Raw genomic sequence first — 18,426 nt, 5'->3', positions numbered from 1 at the left:
ACCTGACCACAGAACCAAGCTCCACTGCACTGGGAAGAAGCAGGCAAACCCAACTCGTTCACCAAAACCCCTGACTCCCGAGTCCTACCTGCGCCTCAGAGCGTGCACTGGAAGACTCCGGCAATTCAGAGGCTGTGTTTGAACAAGGGGCTGCATACCCACACTTCTTGGGCCTCCTGAACTAAACTATCCCACCTCAGCCTCCATGCCCTGGGGATGGGTCCCATGTAATGTTCTTAGTCTTCTAGATAAAAAGGAAGAAAACAAAGAAAACTATTAGTGTTCCAGCTGATATGGGCAGAGGAACACAGGTACATGAAAAATTCTAAAGGGCCCAGGCTTAAGTGACACCACGCTGATGCGATATTAATAATTATCTTAAAAGGAAATGGAACTGGTATTTCTTTGGGTCCAGGCTTAAGTGACACCATGCTAATGAGATATTAATAATTATGTTAAAAGGAAATGGAATTGGTGTTTCTTTAAGAAATACCAGTATGTGTAGTCACCCACGATAGAGCTAAGGGAAATGGCGAAGTTTCTTTAGGCAGTGATTCTCTCACAAACAGGCATTGCCCAGCCTAACATTGACCAGTCCTTAAATGAGATGTAGGACTTAAACAGGTCACACCCCAAAAGTTCTCAATAAATGTTTGTTTCTTCTGGACAGAAATAATGTAAGATTTGCTATTTGATGAATAGCTTGGGTCTATTGAGGGCGAGGGTAGGTGGGATCTAATACGTACACTGTTAGCACAGTCCCCGACTATGGGCCTGGCACGCAGTGTTTGTCAGTGCCTAACCCACCCGACCACACTGCTCGAGGACAAAGGATTGACGACGGTGTGATGCTTGGGCCAGGGGGCTTCTGAACCAAACTGCTAGAACACATTTAAAAAATATGCATTTAAATTAGCGTTAGGGAGACCTCAATGTTCTACAAAGATAAGTAGTAAAATAATCTCATTTTATTGGTTTGTCAAGTTTAGAACTGCATATAGAGAAGTTTAGTATTGGCAATTAGAGTGAATCTGAAATTTAATTCCTAAAATGAAAAACAAAATTATTTGGGGAGATGAAAGTCTTTGCTCTTCACGTTGTGACACACACATAGAATGTTCTACCCATTCACTCAGTCATGGGGCATTTGGACAGAGCCCTAGAGGGCTTGTGGTCTGATATTCTTACTTGGCTGGTGAAGAATTGGGATCAGAGGAGCAAAAGGCCTTGCCCAAGGTCAATCTAGGTCAGAAGCAGAGCCTGCATCCATGTCTTCAGTGCTGAGCCTGCAGAGTGCCACTGTTCCCTATACTCTGAGGATAAGCCACACTGTAGTCACAAGCTGGGGTGTAACATCCCTGAACAAGAAGTTCTTCTGCCCAGAGCAGCACTGTTCAGTAGAACTTTCTGCAGTGATGGAATTGTTCTATATCTGCCCTGTCCAATATGGCAAGCAGGAGCCACAAATACCTACTGAACACTTAAAATGTGGTTAATGCATCTGAGGCATTGTGTTTTTACTTTTAATTAATTTAAATTTAAATAGCCCTGCGTGGCTGCTGGTTACTGTATTGGCCAGCACAGTTCCAGAGACAGTAAATTCCTTGAGGCTGGGGCCATGGCTTGTTCACCGTGGTCTCTGGAATGGCATTTTGTCATGACAGGACCTCGATATATGTTTCCTGAGTTGAGTTGGTTTGTGTGTTTTGAATATAACTCTGCATCCTACCTTAGAATCACATGATAAACCAGGAGAAATTAATAAAACGTGAATTTTTGCTAAGGTGCTAATGACAATATAACTCTTAAAACAAAAAAGCTAGTAAAAATAAATACATTTTAGTAAGATGACTCTCAGAGCTATCTGGCCCATTCTCTTTGAACTCCCCTTTCATGTCTTAAGGGGAAATCTATACAGGAATAAGCAGCTGATGTTTTCAGTGGCATTGCTGACTCCTGTGATGACGTGGGCTCCATCCTGGCTGGTTTATCAGGCAGCTGATTCATAGTCATGTTTCCTGATGCATCCCCCTAGATTGATACCTTGATAATCTCTAGAGGGGAAAAAACTTAAAAGATTCTCAAATGTTCATTTACCCTAAAACATCTGACCCATTTTCAAAGGTGCTTTGTCTTCCTTGTCTTGCAAGTTGGTGTAGCACACTGTTTAAGAGTCTAACAGACCTGTTGCCATTTCCTAATTGTGTGACTTCTGTTTCCCTACCTACAAAATTGAGCTATGCCCTATCTCATAGGTTTGTTCTAAGGATCACATGAGATGGTGTTTGTGAAGGCTTACACGTGCCTCCCTGTAGGAATAAAAGCAGATGCTTTCTGAAGGCTTACTACGTGGCCAAAACTGGCCCAAGGACTTTACTCATATTCACCCATTTCATTCTCACAACCACCTTATGAGGTCCAAGTTTACTTAGGAGGCACGACTAAGCAAAGTAAACCGAGATATTCTGTGTTTTTAACCACTGTGGTATACCAAACCGTCTCACCAATAGTGAGGACCTGATAAATACCATTTTTATGACTGTTTTTGCAAAGTATCTTGAAAGTCAACAGACTTTTAAGCCCCAGCCAGGTTACCTTTTAGCCATGACAGCTGTTTATCAGGGGAGGAAGGGAGCTATTTTCTTTAAATAATGTGTCTGGGAACATATCCCATCCTGAGCTGATCCATAACACCTCATCTGGTTAGAACAATGCTATGGACAGATGCCAAAGCCCATGTCCCAGCTGGGCAGTAGGGGAGGTGAGAGGGGTGGGTCCTCACCCACTGATGCTCACTAGCTGCTTGTCGGTCATTAGGTGAAAGTCAGACAACTCTGCCCACAGGAAGGCCTTATAAAGCTAATCCTGAATGTCATCCTCCCCACATCTTCCCCAGGTCAAGGTAGAGCAATTGTAGAACCTGCTTTGGACATGAATCAGATGTTCCTGGGTCACCCTCTGAAGTATGAGTCATGAGGTAGCCTTGTATTCTCATGGGGAAGCCACCTGCCTTGCAGCAAGTGACCTCATTCCCTATCGGTACTTGCTTTGATCCCTGAAGTCAAAATCTTGGCTAATGGACATGTATATGAGTGCACACGTATACATAAGTATGTTTGGGAGACAGAGACGAATGAATAAACTCTCAGCAGAGGTTTTTGATTTTGATATATTTGATCTGATTAGCTCGTAAGTTAGAACATAGTAGGTTCTAGGAGGCTAAGGCCATGGAGTCTATGTGTAAAAGCTGTCTGCTTCTACACTAAGAGTAACTATGCAATCATGAATGTTAGGGAAGAATGTAGGTAGACAAGAACTGGCCAGTGTAAGGTGCTCAAACTTAGCACCACTAGTGGGAAAAGAAATCAAAGGGCATCTTTGTTGAATAAAAACACAGTGTCTTGAGGCCTCAGAGGCAGATTCTGGGCAAATGTTATAGCCAGAGCTCAGAATCTCAAAGAGAACCTCTTTGATAATGCCCTACGACAGCCAATGACAATAAAGCAAGAAAAGGGCTTTCCTCCCGCCCCTCAGTTTCCTAACTGCTGTGGCTGAGCCCAAGTGGCAGGACCACTATCATTTGAAGTCCACTCAAGTCCTACAGCTCTTTGTTGGTTGTTTTGCTGGCACTCACCAGGAAGCAGAGTTCACCCTGGTGGAAGAGGTTTGAGCCCTCTCCAGCGCAGGCAGCTGTGCTCAGGACCTCTGGAGAATGCAGTCATTTGTTTACACAGCTAAATCAAACACCTCCTTGGGAGGACAAGCTGCAGTAGCAGCAGGCTTCCTTCTTTCACTGTGACCTCTCTGTCTCTAATTCAAACACATTCGGTCATAGATACATTAAATTATCTGTCAGGTGGGAAACGATGTCCAGTGGAGGCCCAGAAAGAAAGAAAATCTTTCTTTTTGTTTAAACTTGATGATCAAAGTGGGGAGCAACCCTGTGCTGGCGTGGCATAAGAGGACATGTTTTGACTAATACACCCAGGACGTGCTAGGAGTGAGGTCTTCGAGGGTAAGGGAGCCACGTCCCCCTTAGAGATGCTGGCTGTATAATCCCACGTCTCACATCTGTAACTCCTAAACTCAGGCTGAGAACAAAGTGGACGATGAATGCCCATGGAGGGCTCGAGTGGCCCTGCTGATGTCAAGGTAGGCACCTGGGGTTCCTTTTGAGAAATGCCAGTGGATGTGGGCAAACATCCCAGAATTAGTTTCCTGGCAAATTTAAACAGTAACATTCAAGATTTATCTCCCACGACATGGAAAAAGCCACTGGATAAAATAGCCTTGGGCTGTGTTGGTTGGAATGGCGAGTTAGAGGCCGAAGGCACTGCAATAAATTTTATCTTGCACGCTGGGCACCGCAAACAGACATCTGAAACATTCACCCACAGAGAGTAAGGAAACACATGACGACTGGAAAACAAAGGGACAGGAAATGCACAGCTGTTAAAAAATGTCTGTCTCTAAAATAAACAAATTAAATACAATAATGAAACAAATAAAAAGATTGAGTTGGAGCACAAAGATTCACACTGGGGCAAAGCCACTAGGTAACGCCTGTGTCTAACTGGGTCCAAAGGAAGAGAATCACCTGGCTGACAACTGCAGGGCACTTGAGCTCTCAAAGTTTCTTGTTGAATCATCCCAACAACTTAGGCACATGGGTGCTACTATATTCAAAACATTTGATAATCAGCAGAGCTGGGCACTGACCAATCAGACCACATTCTGGCCACAAGCACCCATTTTAGCCACACCAGTGAATGCCACTTGAACTGCAGTTCAGGTTATCATCCTCAGTTTTCAGGCAGTGAAACAGCAATGTTGCCTCCAATCACAGAGCCCACTATGGTGCAAGAGATGGTGTCCTTTCACCCATAGGATGAAGCTTTTGCAAGCCATACCGGCTGACTCCAGGCACTACTGCTTCTCCCCTGATGCTGCAGCCACACCTCTGCCCAGCCCGTCCACTTCTTTTGAGCTTCACACCTCTGCGCTTTGCTTATGCTCTTCCTCCTGCCTGAAACTGTCTTTCTTCCTTGCTTAGCTGGAAAATTTAACCTTTACAGCCCAGAGCAGCAGTTATGAGTGTCTACTCTATGTGACTGCAGCTCCACTAAGGTAAGTTGGGAAGTCAAAAAGAAAAGTAAGGCAGTTTCGGCCCTTGAGGGGTTCAGGGCCATGAAGGTGCAGAAGTGTATAAACAAATCATGATCAAGGGCTACAGGGAAAGGAATGGTGCATAGAAGAAGGCCCAAAACATAGGACCTGAGTCCCGAAGCGTGGGTGTGGGTGTTGACCAGTCAGTCAAATGGGGGAAGGATGGAAAGGTTCAGTGGTACCAGGTGGGAAGCCTGGGGCAGTCCCATAGAACATGGAAGAAGCATGAAGGGCTAGACTGGGAAGGCCTTTACCTTAATACCAATGAGGAGTCACTGTGGAGCTGTGGGCGCTAAGTCATGGCAAGCCTGGGGTTTTAGAAAGATCTTGCTGGAAGCAGTTGGGAGCTGAACAGCAAGAGACTGGAGGCCTGGCAACCAGCTAAGAGAGACAGTACAGGCTTCTGTAAACAGAGGCCATAAATGGGGAAGAAGGAGGAATTTCAGAGATAATTTGGAGGAAGAATTGACAGTGCTTAGAGGATTTATAATGTTTTGAATTGGATTTGTACAATCTGTTTCTACTCTATCAGATTGAATTATGTTCTGCCAGTCCTCTGAGATACCACTATTATGGCATTATTTAACGACACACTTATCTCTCCCATGTGAGCTTCCAAGGAATCAAGGATTAACAGCATTTATTCAAATGTGGGTAGTTCAATCCATGCAAATGCATGAATGACTGAATGAATTCACATCTTTTTAGTTTCCTATTCTAATATAGCTATTTCAAGCAGAAAAATCTAATCATAATAGTGTCCATTATGCTACATATTACAAAATAATGTCTGCCTTCATTGGATTCATTATATAATTTATCCAGACAATACTTACTGAGCCCCTATTAATGTGGGCTGCATATGATAGCAGAAAGAGCTTTCTCATCAGAGTCAGGCAGCTCTGGATTAGAATTCCAGATCCCCCATTTAGCTGTTGTGTTATGTTAGACTGTCAACCTCTTTGAGTCTCTGTTTTTAATTCTATAAAATGACAACTATGCTTACTAGGCAGGTAATTGGGAGTATTGCATGAGATGAAATGTAAAAGTGCCCAGCAGATGGCTGGCTCAGAGCAGGTTCAGTATCAGCCCACCCTATGAGCTCCACTGATTACTATTTGGACCTCCACCTATGACCCCAGCCTACCCCTTGCCCACATTTTCCTTCTTCAGGCCAGTTATGTTTCTTAGAGACTAGAGGCATGAAATGAGGTCATTGCCTATGAGTTACTTGGGATCTAGTTCATGGCCCTTGAAATATGATTGTTTGTGTGATATAGACTTCTGTGGTCTTTCTCACAATCCCCTGATTTCTCCCTAGCCTTCCAATGCACATCTAGAGTCAATAAATTAATAGAAGAAAGCAATAGAACAGATAATTCGCAAATATTTATACATTTGACTCTAAAGCACATTACATGATCAGCAGTTTTATCTTCTTAATCCTATTTTTTCTTAGGTTATCCTGAAAAATACGTTCCCTGAGTCCATTCTGTTTGGGTGGTGGTGGCATGTGGCCAGGAACATGCAAGGTGCAGAGAAAAAATAGTCCAAAACTCTGGCCTTTGAGAATTCATCAGCAAGATAATCACCATGTAGATCATAAGGAGTTATGCACGTGTATTGACTGTGCTGACAGCAGAGGAAAAAGCAGTTAACGAACACATGTTTTTTCACAGCTTAGAGAAATACAGTGGTTACTGATTAAAGTACAATTTTATGCCTTGATCAGAGGTATTTTTGTATTAAAATCTGGCTGAATTCAGCTTCCTGATGTGAAATTCAAGACCTGAAAATCAAATATATTATGAAATGAAAATACACTGTGAACTCTGAATACTATTTCATCTGTGCCAGGCCTAATCTTTTGCTAAACAAAAAATACAAAGGGGAGGGATGTGTATGTTTGTTTTAACTGAAGGGCAATAAGAAGAATAATGTTTTAATTTTTCTGATTGTGCTTTTCTCTAGAAACAAAATATATGTGAATAAAGACACATATAAATTAGAATTATAAATGAATACACATACCAGTTTAAGATATTTGCCTGTATGAGGACCCATTTGTCCTGTGTCCTCAGATTTGGAGAAGAGGGTGATTGCAAGGCCCATGGGAATGAATGTCTCCCCATGCGTGACGTGGGGAGAAAACAGACCATCATCTATTTTCATACTCCACTGCCTCCCTTCTAACCTGGCCATCTGACTTCCATTTATTTCTTCCTGCTAAGGGGAGGGGATCAGAGGAAAGACAGAATGTATGTATGGGGTGAATGAGATTGCAGTCGTCATTGTGGAGAGGGTGTGAGACACCAGACCATGGTCCACAGAAATGCCAGCATGGTGGTTGGGCCGCCCTCCTGGGAGGGGCCTATACTCTCTACTCAGAGCCCCCAGGCAGGCCTTCAGCAGCCCAGTGAAGCAACATCCTTGCTTTCCTGTCCTGGAGAGACCTTCAGAGCCATCAGCAAAGAGTTTTCATGGCCTGTCTGCTACTAAGCCATCCTCAGGGTGGGGAGGTGAATGATTTTCAAGTCTCCTCCAGACTTCCCAAAACACAAGAACAGAAGCAGAAAATTCCAGGACAAGTCACAGTGACGTGTTTCTTCCTAACACATTTCCTCCCTGCTGTCTTTTCCTTTCTGTTCATTGCTCCCTTGTTTTCCTCCTCCCCCACCCAAGGGTAGGAAGACCAGAAACAACCTTATCACAGCTGCTGGGCTTCTGCCCCCATCATACCCCTCTGCTCAGAGGCCCTCGTGAAGCCCTGGTGGCCGGGGAGGATGTGATTTGCAGCTCTGTGATTCCTAGAAGAGCACCAGCTTGGAGGCCTATTTACAGGAGGCACTAACATCATTTTCTCTCCTGAGCAATGTTTTTTGGCTTGCTTTTTGTTAAAAAGCTAATATTTATTAAGTGCTTACTATATGTCAGTGCTTTGAATGAATTAGCTCATTTAATTCTCATTAACAAGCCTATTAGGTAAGTACTGCTAATATCCCTATTCTATAGATTTGGAAACTGGGCACAGATAATGGGAATTTGAATCCAGGCAGTGTGGGTCCAGAGACTGAATTCTTAACCATTTAAGCAACTAATGTATTTTAAGTATCTATTGGGTGCCTGGGGCTGCATTAGGTACAAGCTGCATGGAAAAAATAATCCTTCTGGAAAACAAGCCATTTATGTCATGATACAAATGTCAAGTAGACAAGGTGTATTCTTCATAGTACTTCACAAAAACATTGTGAGAACCACTGAACTCCATGCTGCACAAATAAAGCAATAGAGTCTCTCTCGTCCATCCACACCCCCAGCACAGGTCCTGCTTATGTTATAATAGCAGTGGGTGAATGGTGGTGGGCCTGGCTGGGAATAAGGGTTTAGCAGGTAGAGGCACCATGAGAGGAGGGAGATGTTAATTGAGTAACTGTACAAGGAAACTCCAAGGTCCCACAAATCTAATAGGTCTGTAAACATGCAGATAACCAGGCCTCTTCCCTGGAAATTCCAAGCCAGTCGATTTGGGTTGATGCTTAAGAGTTTGTTTTGTAAACAGACAAATAGACCAATGGAACAGAACAGAGGCCTCAGAAATAACTCCACACATCTACAACCACCTGATCTTTGACAAACATGACACACACAAGCAATGGGGAAAGGATTCGCTATTTAATAAATGGTGTCGGGAAAACTGGCTAGCCATATGCAGAAAACTGAAACTGGACCCCTTCCTTACACCTTATACAAAAATTAACTCAAGATGGATTGAAGATTTAAATGTAAAATCCAAAATCATGAAACTAGAAGAAAACCTAGGCAATACCACTCAGGACATAGGCATGGGCAAGGACTTCATGACTAAAACACCAAAAGCAATTGCAACAAAAGCCAAAATTGACAAATGGGATCTAATTAAACTAAAGAGCTTCTGCACAGCAAAAGAAACTATCATTAACGTGAAGAGGCAACCTGCAGAATGAGAGAGAAAATTTTTGTAATCTACCCATCTGACAAAGGTCTAATATTCAGAATCTATAAGGAACTTAAACAAATTTACAAGAAAAAAACAAACAACCCTATCAAAAAGTGGGTGAAGGATATGAACAGAGACTTCTCAAAAGAAGACATTTATGTGGCCAACAAACATATGAAAAAAGCTCATCATCACTGATCATTAGAGAAATGCAAATCAAAACCACATTGAGATATCATCTCATGCCAGTCAGAATGGTGATTATTAAAAAGTCAAGAAACAACAGATACTGGTGAAGCTGTGGAGAAATAAGAATGCTTTTACACTGTTGGTGGGAGTGTAAACTAGTTCAACTATTGTGGAAGATAGTGTGGTGATTCCTCAAGGATCTAGAACCAGAAATACCATTTGACCCAGAAATCCCATTACTGGGTATATACCCAAAGGAATATAAATCATTCTACTCTAAAAATATATGCACATGTATGTTTACAATAGCAAAGACATGGAACCAACCCAAATGCCCATCAATGATAGGCTGCATAAGGAAAATGTGGTACATATACACCGTAGAATACTATGCAGCCATAAAAAGGAATGAGATTGTGTCCTTTGCAGGGACATGGATGAAGGTGGAAGCCATCATTCTCAGCAAACTAATACAGAAGCAGAAAACCAAACACCGCATGTTCTCATTTGTAAGTGGGAACTGAACAATGAGAACACATGGACACAGGGAGGGGAATATCACACACCAGGGCCTGTTGGGGTGGGGTGGGTGGCTAGGGGAGGGAGAGCATTAGGACAAATAGCTAATGCATGTGGGTCTTAAAACCTAGATGATGATGGGTTGACAGGTGCAGCAAACCACTATGGCACACATATACCTATTTAACAAACCTACACATTCTGCACATTATCCCAGAACTTAAGGTAAAATAAAGAAAGAAAATTTAAAAATTAAAAAAAAAATCCTGTTTTATAAAAAGCATTCAAGGTCATTCTTGTCTTCAGACAAGTTGGTGATCACTTAGTAGTTGCCTGCAGTTTGGTGCTGCTGCCATGACTGGCACCTTCTGAAAGGCCACTGGGGAGCCTGTGCTGCCATTTCCAGAGTTTGGAGAGAGAGGGTCATACACTCTGGAAAATTGTGGTGGCACCAGGACAACAGCAAGTCCTCAAGAGCACCAGGTGACAGACAGAGCAAGGCTTTTCCTCACTAGTTCGTTATCCTCAGGACTCACAAGTCTGAGACAAGAGGGCATGCTCCCGAGGGCCCTTGAGTTTATTCCCTCTCCTATTGCTCACAGAAGCCCCTACCTTCCAACAGTTCTAGATGACACAGACCCAGACCTGGCCCATGGGCAAGAGTGATCTGCCCTTAGATGGAGTTATTTACTGGAAGTATGAGGGCAAGAATTTGAAAATGACTGAGATGTGCTCCCTGATTCTAAATAACTCCCAGATTCTAAATAGCTGCCCAGCCAGAGATGGATATGTTAACAGCCAACTCTAATCTAGCTGGGAGAGGGTCCGAGAGAGGTGTGAAGAGAGGGCCAGGAAGCACGGAGGAGCGAATGACTAAACCTCCGTCAAAGCAGAAGTGACATTTGAGAGCTGAGTGTTGAGTCTCAAAGAATGAATGAGTAGAAGCTCAGCAGATGAGGAAAGGGACAGTCATTTCAGGCGTTGGTAGACATACACTTTTCTACCTTTCTTCTTTTGGGGAAATATCTTCCTCCACTTCACAGTAATCCTGCTCATAGTAATGGCCCCGTGGTGGGTAGCTGACCCAGGCCTCCCAGTCAGAGTACAGAGGGTTGGGTACAGGAGCCAGACTGACAGGGAAACTCTCTAGGAGCATGCTTCTGCTATGGAAGGGGATTTTTGGTGTACAGATGACTGCTAAGGGCTGTCAGCAGGTAGGGCACCAGCAGAGGAGAGGGCCTGGCTAGGGCTGACGCTGAGCAGAGACGAGTAGAAAAGTGAGGTGGAAGGACACAGGGGCTCATGGTGGCTTCCAACTCTTGGATCCCCCTGAACTTCATTATTTATGTTCACCAATAAATGCTTTATTTTTGTTTAAGCAAAAAGCTTGTGACCAAAAGCGCTCTAATAAATGAGCAATGAAAACAGCATTTGCAAAAGGTAGAATCCTAAGAGATCATGGAATGGGAACGCCTGTGGGCGTGAAAGGGCCAGGTAGCAGACTTGAGGGTGTGCAGTGAGCAAGGGCTGGGAAGGTGGGGAAGGACAGATTTGGAAGGGACCTATGTTATTTGGGGGTCAAATCATTAAGATTTTAAATCGGAGAGCAATGTAAGCAGGATTGCGGAACATAACTCTGGTGCCAGCGTAGAGAAACACCTGGGCCAACAGAGGCTAGACCCTGGAGTCCAGAGAGGAAGCCTTTGGAATGGGCTGGTGCAGAGATGACAAAGCCTCTAGTCCTCAGAGAGCCCGGAATGCAAGAGGCAGAGCTGAGAAACATTTAGGAGGGAGAGGAGACAAAGCTTGGTAAGAGAAATCAGAAGGGCAGGCTCTGAACTCAGGCGTCCCCAGAGCTGGATCCTGTTTGCTTCTCCTAATGGTCATGCATGGGATCTTATTTAACCTCTTTAAGCACTGGCTTCTCATCTGCAAATTGGCAATGATAATGGTGCAAGCCTCATGGAGCTGTGAGAATTAAATGAAGCAAATGTGTGTAAAAGCCCTTGGCACAGTGCTTGGCATAAAGTTACACTCAGTAAGTGACAGCTACTGTGTGGAGGGTAAAGAAGGAAAATGAGGGATGACCCTGAAATCCCTCGCTTGAGAATTTGGGCAAACACTGATGATGTTAATTAGGATAGGAAATACAGGAGAAGGATATGTTTTATGGGCAAAGAGAACATACAGTTTTTGGAGGGGACGTGTTTAGGCTGATGTGCTTGTAGAACCTGGGGGCAGGAGCGTCCCGCAAACAGTGGGACCGTGGGGTTAAGGGGACACTGGCCATAGATGGCCACTCAAGCAATGGAAGACAGGAGAGGGTTGAGGACAGACGCAGATGCTCAAAGGGGGCTACAGGAGGAGGAGCCCAGCATGAGAAGGTAGGAGATGTGAAGAAGAAACAGTTTTCAGCATAGATAAGTTTTAAGTATGGATAAGCTATTAGAGAATGAGAACTGCACAGGGGATGCAGGGATTCTTGTTTCTTCAGTGGGGAAAATGAAAGCTTAAGTTCAAGACCACTTGACTTGCTAAGGGAGCTCTGGTCCCACTCACGGGACTATCTTCAAGGGGCCCACTGTGGGGCTTGCAGCCCCTTACCTCCAGGTATTTATTGACCAGGCGGAGGGTGCGATCAGTGATGTTAAATATGTCTCTCCAGTTCAAGTTGGCCATGTCATCAGCCTGGCTCTCCCGAGGGCCCTTGTAGAGGAAGTTTAGGATGGCTTGAGCAGTAATACCTTCTTCACCAAGCTGCCTATTCAAAAAGTCTTTTACTGTTGGATTCCCCAGGATATCCTTGGGAAGAAGAAATACAGTCACTGCTTAGAAATTCCACAGGATCTTTGGTCTTGTTCTTCAGCCATTTCTAATTTTTAGTGATTGAGGGTAGAGAGTCTAAGGCTCCCTAAAGAGCGAGTGAGCTTGTTCCACTATGAGGCATACCTAGCTTCATCGCATTCCCCCAGTCCATGGGTCTCTAGAATAGAGGGAAGATGTGTAGGGGCAAAGGAGATGGGGGGCACTGAAAATGGTATATAAAAAGCTTTCTTTTGCTTATGGATATTTTTGTTTTCTTTTGAGTGTCCCTGCTATATAGAACTCTTGTCTTGGTTTTGCAAAGTTGAAAATGAGACCAGACAGGCCGGGCACGGTGGCTCAAGCCTGTAATCCCAGCACTTTGGGAGGCCGAGACGGGCGGATCACGAGGTCAGGAGATCGAGACCATCCTGGCTAACACGGTGAAACCCCGTCTCTACTAAAAAAATACAAAAATTAGCCGGGCGCGGTGGCAGGCGCCTGTAGTCCCAGCTACTCAGGAGGCTGAGGCAGGAGAATGGCGTGAACCCGGGAGGCAGAGCTTGCAGTGAGCTGAGATCCGGCCACTGCATTCCAGCCTGGGGGACAGAGTGAGACTCCATCTCAAAAAAAAAAAAAAAAAAAAGAAAATGAGACCAGACAAACACACTCAACGATCTTTGGAGTTACAGAGCTGGCCTCTTGGGGTGATGCCTCTTTGAATTTGAGGCCCTTGAGTGAATTCATAAAACCAGGAAACTCCAGGAAACCACTGGTCTTGTGGCAGCTTTTAGACTTCTCCCAGAATTCAAAAAACAGATTTCTCATCCAAAGTCAGTGACCCCACTTGGTGACTGCTTGGAATGAGGGCCTTTGGGGCCTGCTTGTTGTATTTTGATCTAACTCCAATAGCGATTAACTCTTTGCTGGGAAAAGGAAACAAGTGGAACTTTCCTGCCCCCACCCTTTCCTCCTCCCCTCCCCTCCCCATCCTCCAACCCCCTCTTACTCTGATCATGTTCATCTGTGTGCTATTGTCAAAGAAGTACCAGATCTGGGGCCCTACTTCTTCCCACGCTTTGACCAACTTCCTAACGCGCTCCAGTTCTTCAAACGTTGAGTTGGCCTAAAACCAGACAGAGATGGAGACAGAGACACGAACAGAGAGAAAAGTGAGAGAGAACTTTTGGTTGTGTCTTTTCTGCCCCTGTCACTTAGTGTTAGGGAAAGGCTTTTTAAGGAAGTGTTTTTATTTTCTCAGTCTATTGCCATTTCCCAGAACAATTCACCATCTCCCAACCTCCTGGGCTGACAGAATCTAATTTCTTAGTATCTCAGAAGTCCCTGTAATATTGATGGTATTATTTTCTCGGAACCTCCCTCGTTAAAGCTAGATTTGGACCCCCTGGGAGAAAATACTCTTCCTCCCTTCCTCCCTGTCTTTATCTGTTCTGAGTAGCCAGGATTCAGAGAACTGTGAACCCTTCCATTAGGGATATAATTCAAGCAGTGGGAAAGAAAACCTCATTGTAGGCTGCAGTAGAGAGGGGAGGGCCCAGGCAGGGGCACTGAAGCAAAGCATTCCAGCGATGACTGTGGATGGGGGAGGAAACGCAAGAGTCCACTTAGCAAAAAACAAACATGAGAGGTGCTACCAGGAAGGCACATCACACACACACACACACACACACACACACACACACACACACACACACTCTTCTGGGAGGTCCAGGGTACACAGGGCAAGCCCATCTGGGATCTTACATTCTTCAGTATCTTTCGTGCTGCAGGTGAATCAGGAGTGTACAGGATTTTTCCCATCAGCAAAGGCTTTGCCGCCCTCCAAGCGATTTTGGTTAAAGGATTTGACTCCAGGCTCTGGATCAATGCATTACAAAAGGATGCTGCCAGGAGAGAAGGGACAGATTTTACAGAAACTCCCCATTGCTTGTAACTCAACATAGTCATTAGTGTATCCACATCACATGTCTCATTCAACCCCATGCTGGAGGATTTGACGAATAACCTAAATTAATAGGCTGTACCCCACCAATAACAAGCTCATCATTAGTAGCAAAATGCCACAGTGCCTCTCAGTAATGGCCTCATCAGAGAAACAAAGGACGGGGCTTGCCCTGTGGTTTATTCTGCTTTAGAAGAAGGAGGCTGAGAAGCCTGCCTCTGATTACTGCTAGGAACTGAGGTCTTTCTCAGATGAAAGGGACTAAGAAGCCAAACAAAGCCCCCTACTTGGAATCTCAGCTTGAGCCTCCGTAATTTCCCTTCAATTAGCTGCTTAGCTGCTTTGTTGTGTGTAGCTATCTTAGAATCCTACTACTTTTGGCATGTCCCTTGCTGCCTCTTTTCAATTTTTAACTACAGGGGCACCCAGTTACATTTCTTCCCCACCCCACCCTCCTTTACCCCATAGAAGACAAAAAAAAAAGTGAAAGGTGGGGAAGATGATTTGCCAGGAATTTGCCATTCGGAATGTAATTTAGTACTACACACATAGATTTTTACTGCAATGCGTTTGTAAAAGCATCCCACAGCCGTGTTTACTTGCCAGGGCCCTTCTGACCTGAGCTTTGCCTGCAACTCTGGGTTGCTTCCTTGCGGATCATTCTCTTCCTCTTGAACTTAGCCCTAGTTCAATTACATCAGTGGGAAATGGCCCCTCTGTTCCCTTTCCAAGTGGGCCTCAGTTCTTTCTGTGGTTCATGTCCAGAATTGCTTATAAGCAACGCCCCCTTTCTGCAAGGGGAAGTGGACTTTCTGGGAGAAGTCTCTTTGCCTAAGGCCACTCAACAAGACAAGATAGATGCAACCCCAGGTTTGGTTTCACCTGGAAGTGTTACACCATCAACTTAACCAACAACAGGGGCCAATTTATAAGCAGAACTCAGAAAACTTACTTGTTCTTCTGTCGTAAGAATAGATAGGATCCTTCTTTGTGGAGTCAATCCCTAGAAAGGCCTTATAGTTATTGTCTTCATACCAGTTGAAGGAGAGCACCCGAGAGCCGCCTCCCTCGGGGTAGCCACACAGGAGGTCAGACAGGATGCCCATCAGCTTTGTAAAGGTCTCTGGACCACCATTCTGCATGAGGGGCCTGGTCACCCACAGCAAGTCCTGCATACTCGGCCGACGGATAAACTGGGGCAAGGCAAAGGCTTTGGGTTATTTTAAGGCAGCCAGAGTCATAATCTACTGTGAGGCCAACGCTCCAAAGTTTGGGTTTGACTTCCACATTTAAAAGAAAACATCCATATTCTCAGCAATCCTTAATCCAGCTGCAAAAAACAAAAAACAAAACCTACAGCCATCTACTTAGGGACTAGGAGAATACTAGGATGAGCCTTAAAGAAAATCACAGAGTGGCCGGGCGTGGTGGCTCATGCCTGTAATCAAAGCACTTTGGGAGGCCGAGGCGGGCGGATCACAAGGTCAGGAGATCGAGACCATCCTGGCAAACGTGGTGAAACCCCGTCTCTACTAATAACACAAAAAAATTAGCCGGGCGTGGTGGCAGACTTCTGTAGTCCCAGCTACTCAGGAGGCTGAGGCAGGAGAATGGCGTGAACCCAGAGGGTGGAGCTTGTAGTGAGCAGACATTGCGCTACTGCACTCCAGCCTGGGCGATAAAGCAAGACTCCGTCTCAAAACAACAACAACAACAACAACAACTACAACAACAACAACAACAAAAATCACAGAGTGACCCCTAGAGCACTGTAGTACAGCCTCTCCTCTTCCAGTGTCCTTTATTTGAATTCCTTGGGAATGTGTCCTTGGGCAAATGCAGAAAATATTTTACTGTTAAGCCAGTTCTTGGGTTCTGTTGTCCCACCAAGATGGGGATACTGGGGAGAAAAGGGGTGAAATAAAATGATTGGGGAATGGTTCTGTTGTAGAAAGGCAAGATCAGAGCAAATTTCTTTGGCTAAATAGTCTAAAATTTAGTTTCTTATATTTGGAAAATAATCTTATTAGCTTAATTTTACCAATGAATTCTTCCATTTCCTTGAAATGTGTGGTTTGTGGTTTTCTCGTGTGTGTGTGCCTCTGTGTGTGTGCATGTGTGTGTGTTTTAAAATTCTGCAAATATAGAACAGATGAAGTCTTCACTCCTAGAAAAACACTTTTTCAATTCTGTGCCAGCTAAGAGGAGGCTGATGGCCTTCTCTTCTCCGTGTGGGCACCCGTGGGGCTTGCTGGCCTCATCCTTTGAGGGTAGATCTGTATTGTCGAGAACTCAGGAGAAGGCTGGTGGAGTTGCCAGTAGCTTGGCTTCCATAATGCCATTTGGCTTTGCTTTATGGGAAAATACAGAATTAAAATAATGCTGCTTTTATTCCTAAAACATACCTTATTACTTGCTTTGCTTTCAGTGGTACTGGGGAATTTATAAAACCATTAGGATTCAATCAGGTGAGACTGAAAATAGTTCCCCATTGCAATAAGCCATGTTTACCTGTCATCCCTCTCTTTGTCCACATGCCAACACTTGCCCTCTGAAACTGATGAGCCCAGGGAGAATCCACATAGTGAGTCATGCCTATAATCACCATCTATGCTTCAATAAAGTCAAAATCTCAAATTGCTTCAACAACAGTGAGTCTTATGACAATCTGGTAAGGGGTTATTACTATTATTATGTTGCTCATTTAGTCAGAGCACTCAGAGATGAAGGGGCTGTTCTCAGGTCAAATGGTGTAATATCAATTAATATAAACTGGGCCTTCTGCTTTAACCCAGTTCACAAATGATTAGACTTGCTATCCAGACAGTCAAGAAGCCTTCTGGAACCCCTGCTCAGAACTAAGAGTGTTGATATACCTTGGGGATTTTTTTCATTCTCTATCAATTTCAACCTCATTGTACTGACATGAATTTTTTAATGCTGTGAAGAAAAGACTGTTTAACAGAGACTCTCACTGTAGCAGGTGAGCATTAGTACAATGGGCTCTTCTTTAACTTTCCCACACATCAGTGTGCATACTCGGCCCAGGTTGAGATGAGTTTTATAAAGACAGATTCCAACCATGCATTTTCCAGGTTGGTGGAGCCCAAGTCAGCTGCGAATAATGAAGGGAGAAAAGTTTGGAAAAAAGCCTGTTTCAAATTTTCCCTCCCTTTCGTAACACTCATCACCCTTGAAGAGAATTGCTTTTTTCTCATCTCTCTTTCCCATAGGGCCATAACCAAATCTGTTTGTTCGTCATCATATCCCCAGCACCTCTCATTTGTTGCGTGGAAGAACCCATTTCTGTATGGGAGGGGACTTGTGCAACCTGATGTTAATTAAAATGTGCACATCTTTTTACAAAACGACACAAAAGTCAATTGTTTTCTTTATGATGAAATAAGCCAACATAGGTAAAACACTTAGAAGAAGAGTGCCTGTAAGCTATAAAGGTGTATGCTATTATTATTGGCAGTACATGTTATTTGAATTTTAAGACTATAACAGAATAATGAACCACTTCAGTACTGAAGCGACATAGATTCAACTGTAAGTCCTCTGGTGATTTGTGCCATACCAGGCAAGTTGCTTATTGCCAGTGGCATTTCTTTTTTGATGTGAAATCAGAAGGGTGGTTCCTTTCTTTCTGCCTCTTACCTAAGAGCACAGATAATTTGGGATGTGAACAGGTGCTTTGAAATCGCTAGATGGAAAGATCAAATGTGCTTTTCCTTGAACAGGTTTGAAATACAATTAAATTATTTGGCATAAGAGGGGTAAATGGTAGAAAGACATAATGAAATTATAA

General features: G+C 44.0%; 1 protein-coding gene across 1 annotated transcript in view; it reads right to left on the bottom strand.

Moving 5' to 3' along the window:
* The window catches only part of ABCA4 (ATP binding cassette subfamily A member 4), a 129,910-nt gene that overhangs the window by 74,704 nt on the left and 36,780 nt on the right, over positions 1-18,426 (bottom strand). The window contains exons 8-11 of the mRNA XM_007977907.3: positions 15,568-15,808; positions 14,417-14,556; positions 13,662-13,778; positions 12,455-12,652 (exon numbers count right to left, since the gene is read on the bottom strand). Coding sequence (XP_007976098.3) covers positions 12,455-12,652; positions 13,662-13,778; positions 14,417-14,556; positions 15,568-15,808 — 696 coding nt within the window. The remainder of the gene's footprint in view (positions 1-12,454; positions 12,653-13,661; positions 13,779-14,416; positions 14,557-15,567; positions 15,809-18,426) is intronic.

Source organism: Chlorocebus sabaeus, chromosome 20 (genome assembly GCF_047675955.1).
Source record: "Chlorocebus sabaeus isolate Y175 chromosome 20, mChlSab1.0.hap1, whole genome shotgun sequence".
NCBI lineage: Eukaryota > Metazoa > Chordata > Mammalia > Primates > Cercopithecidae > Chlorocebus > Chlorocebus sabaeus.
This window is presented reverse-complemented; position numbering and strand designations above follow the sequence as displayed.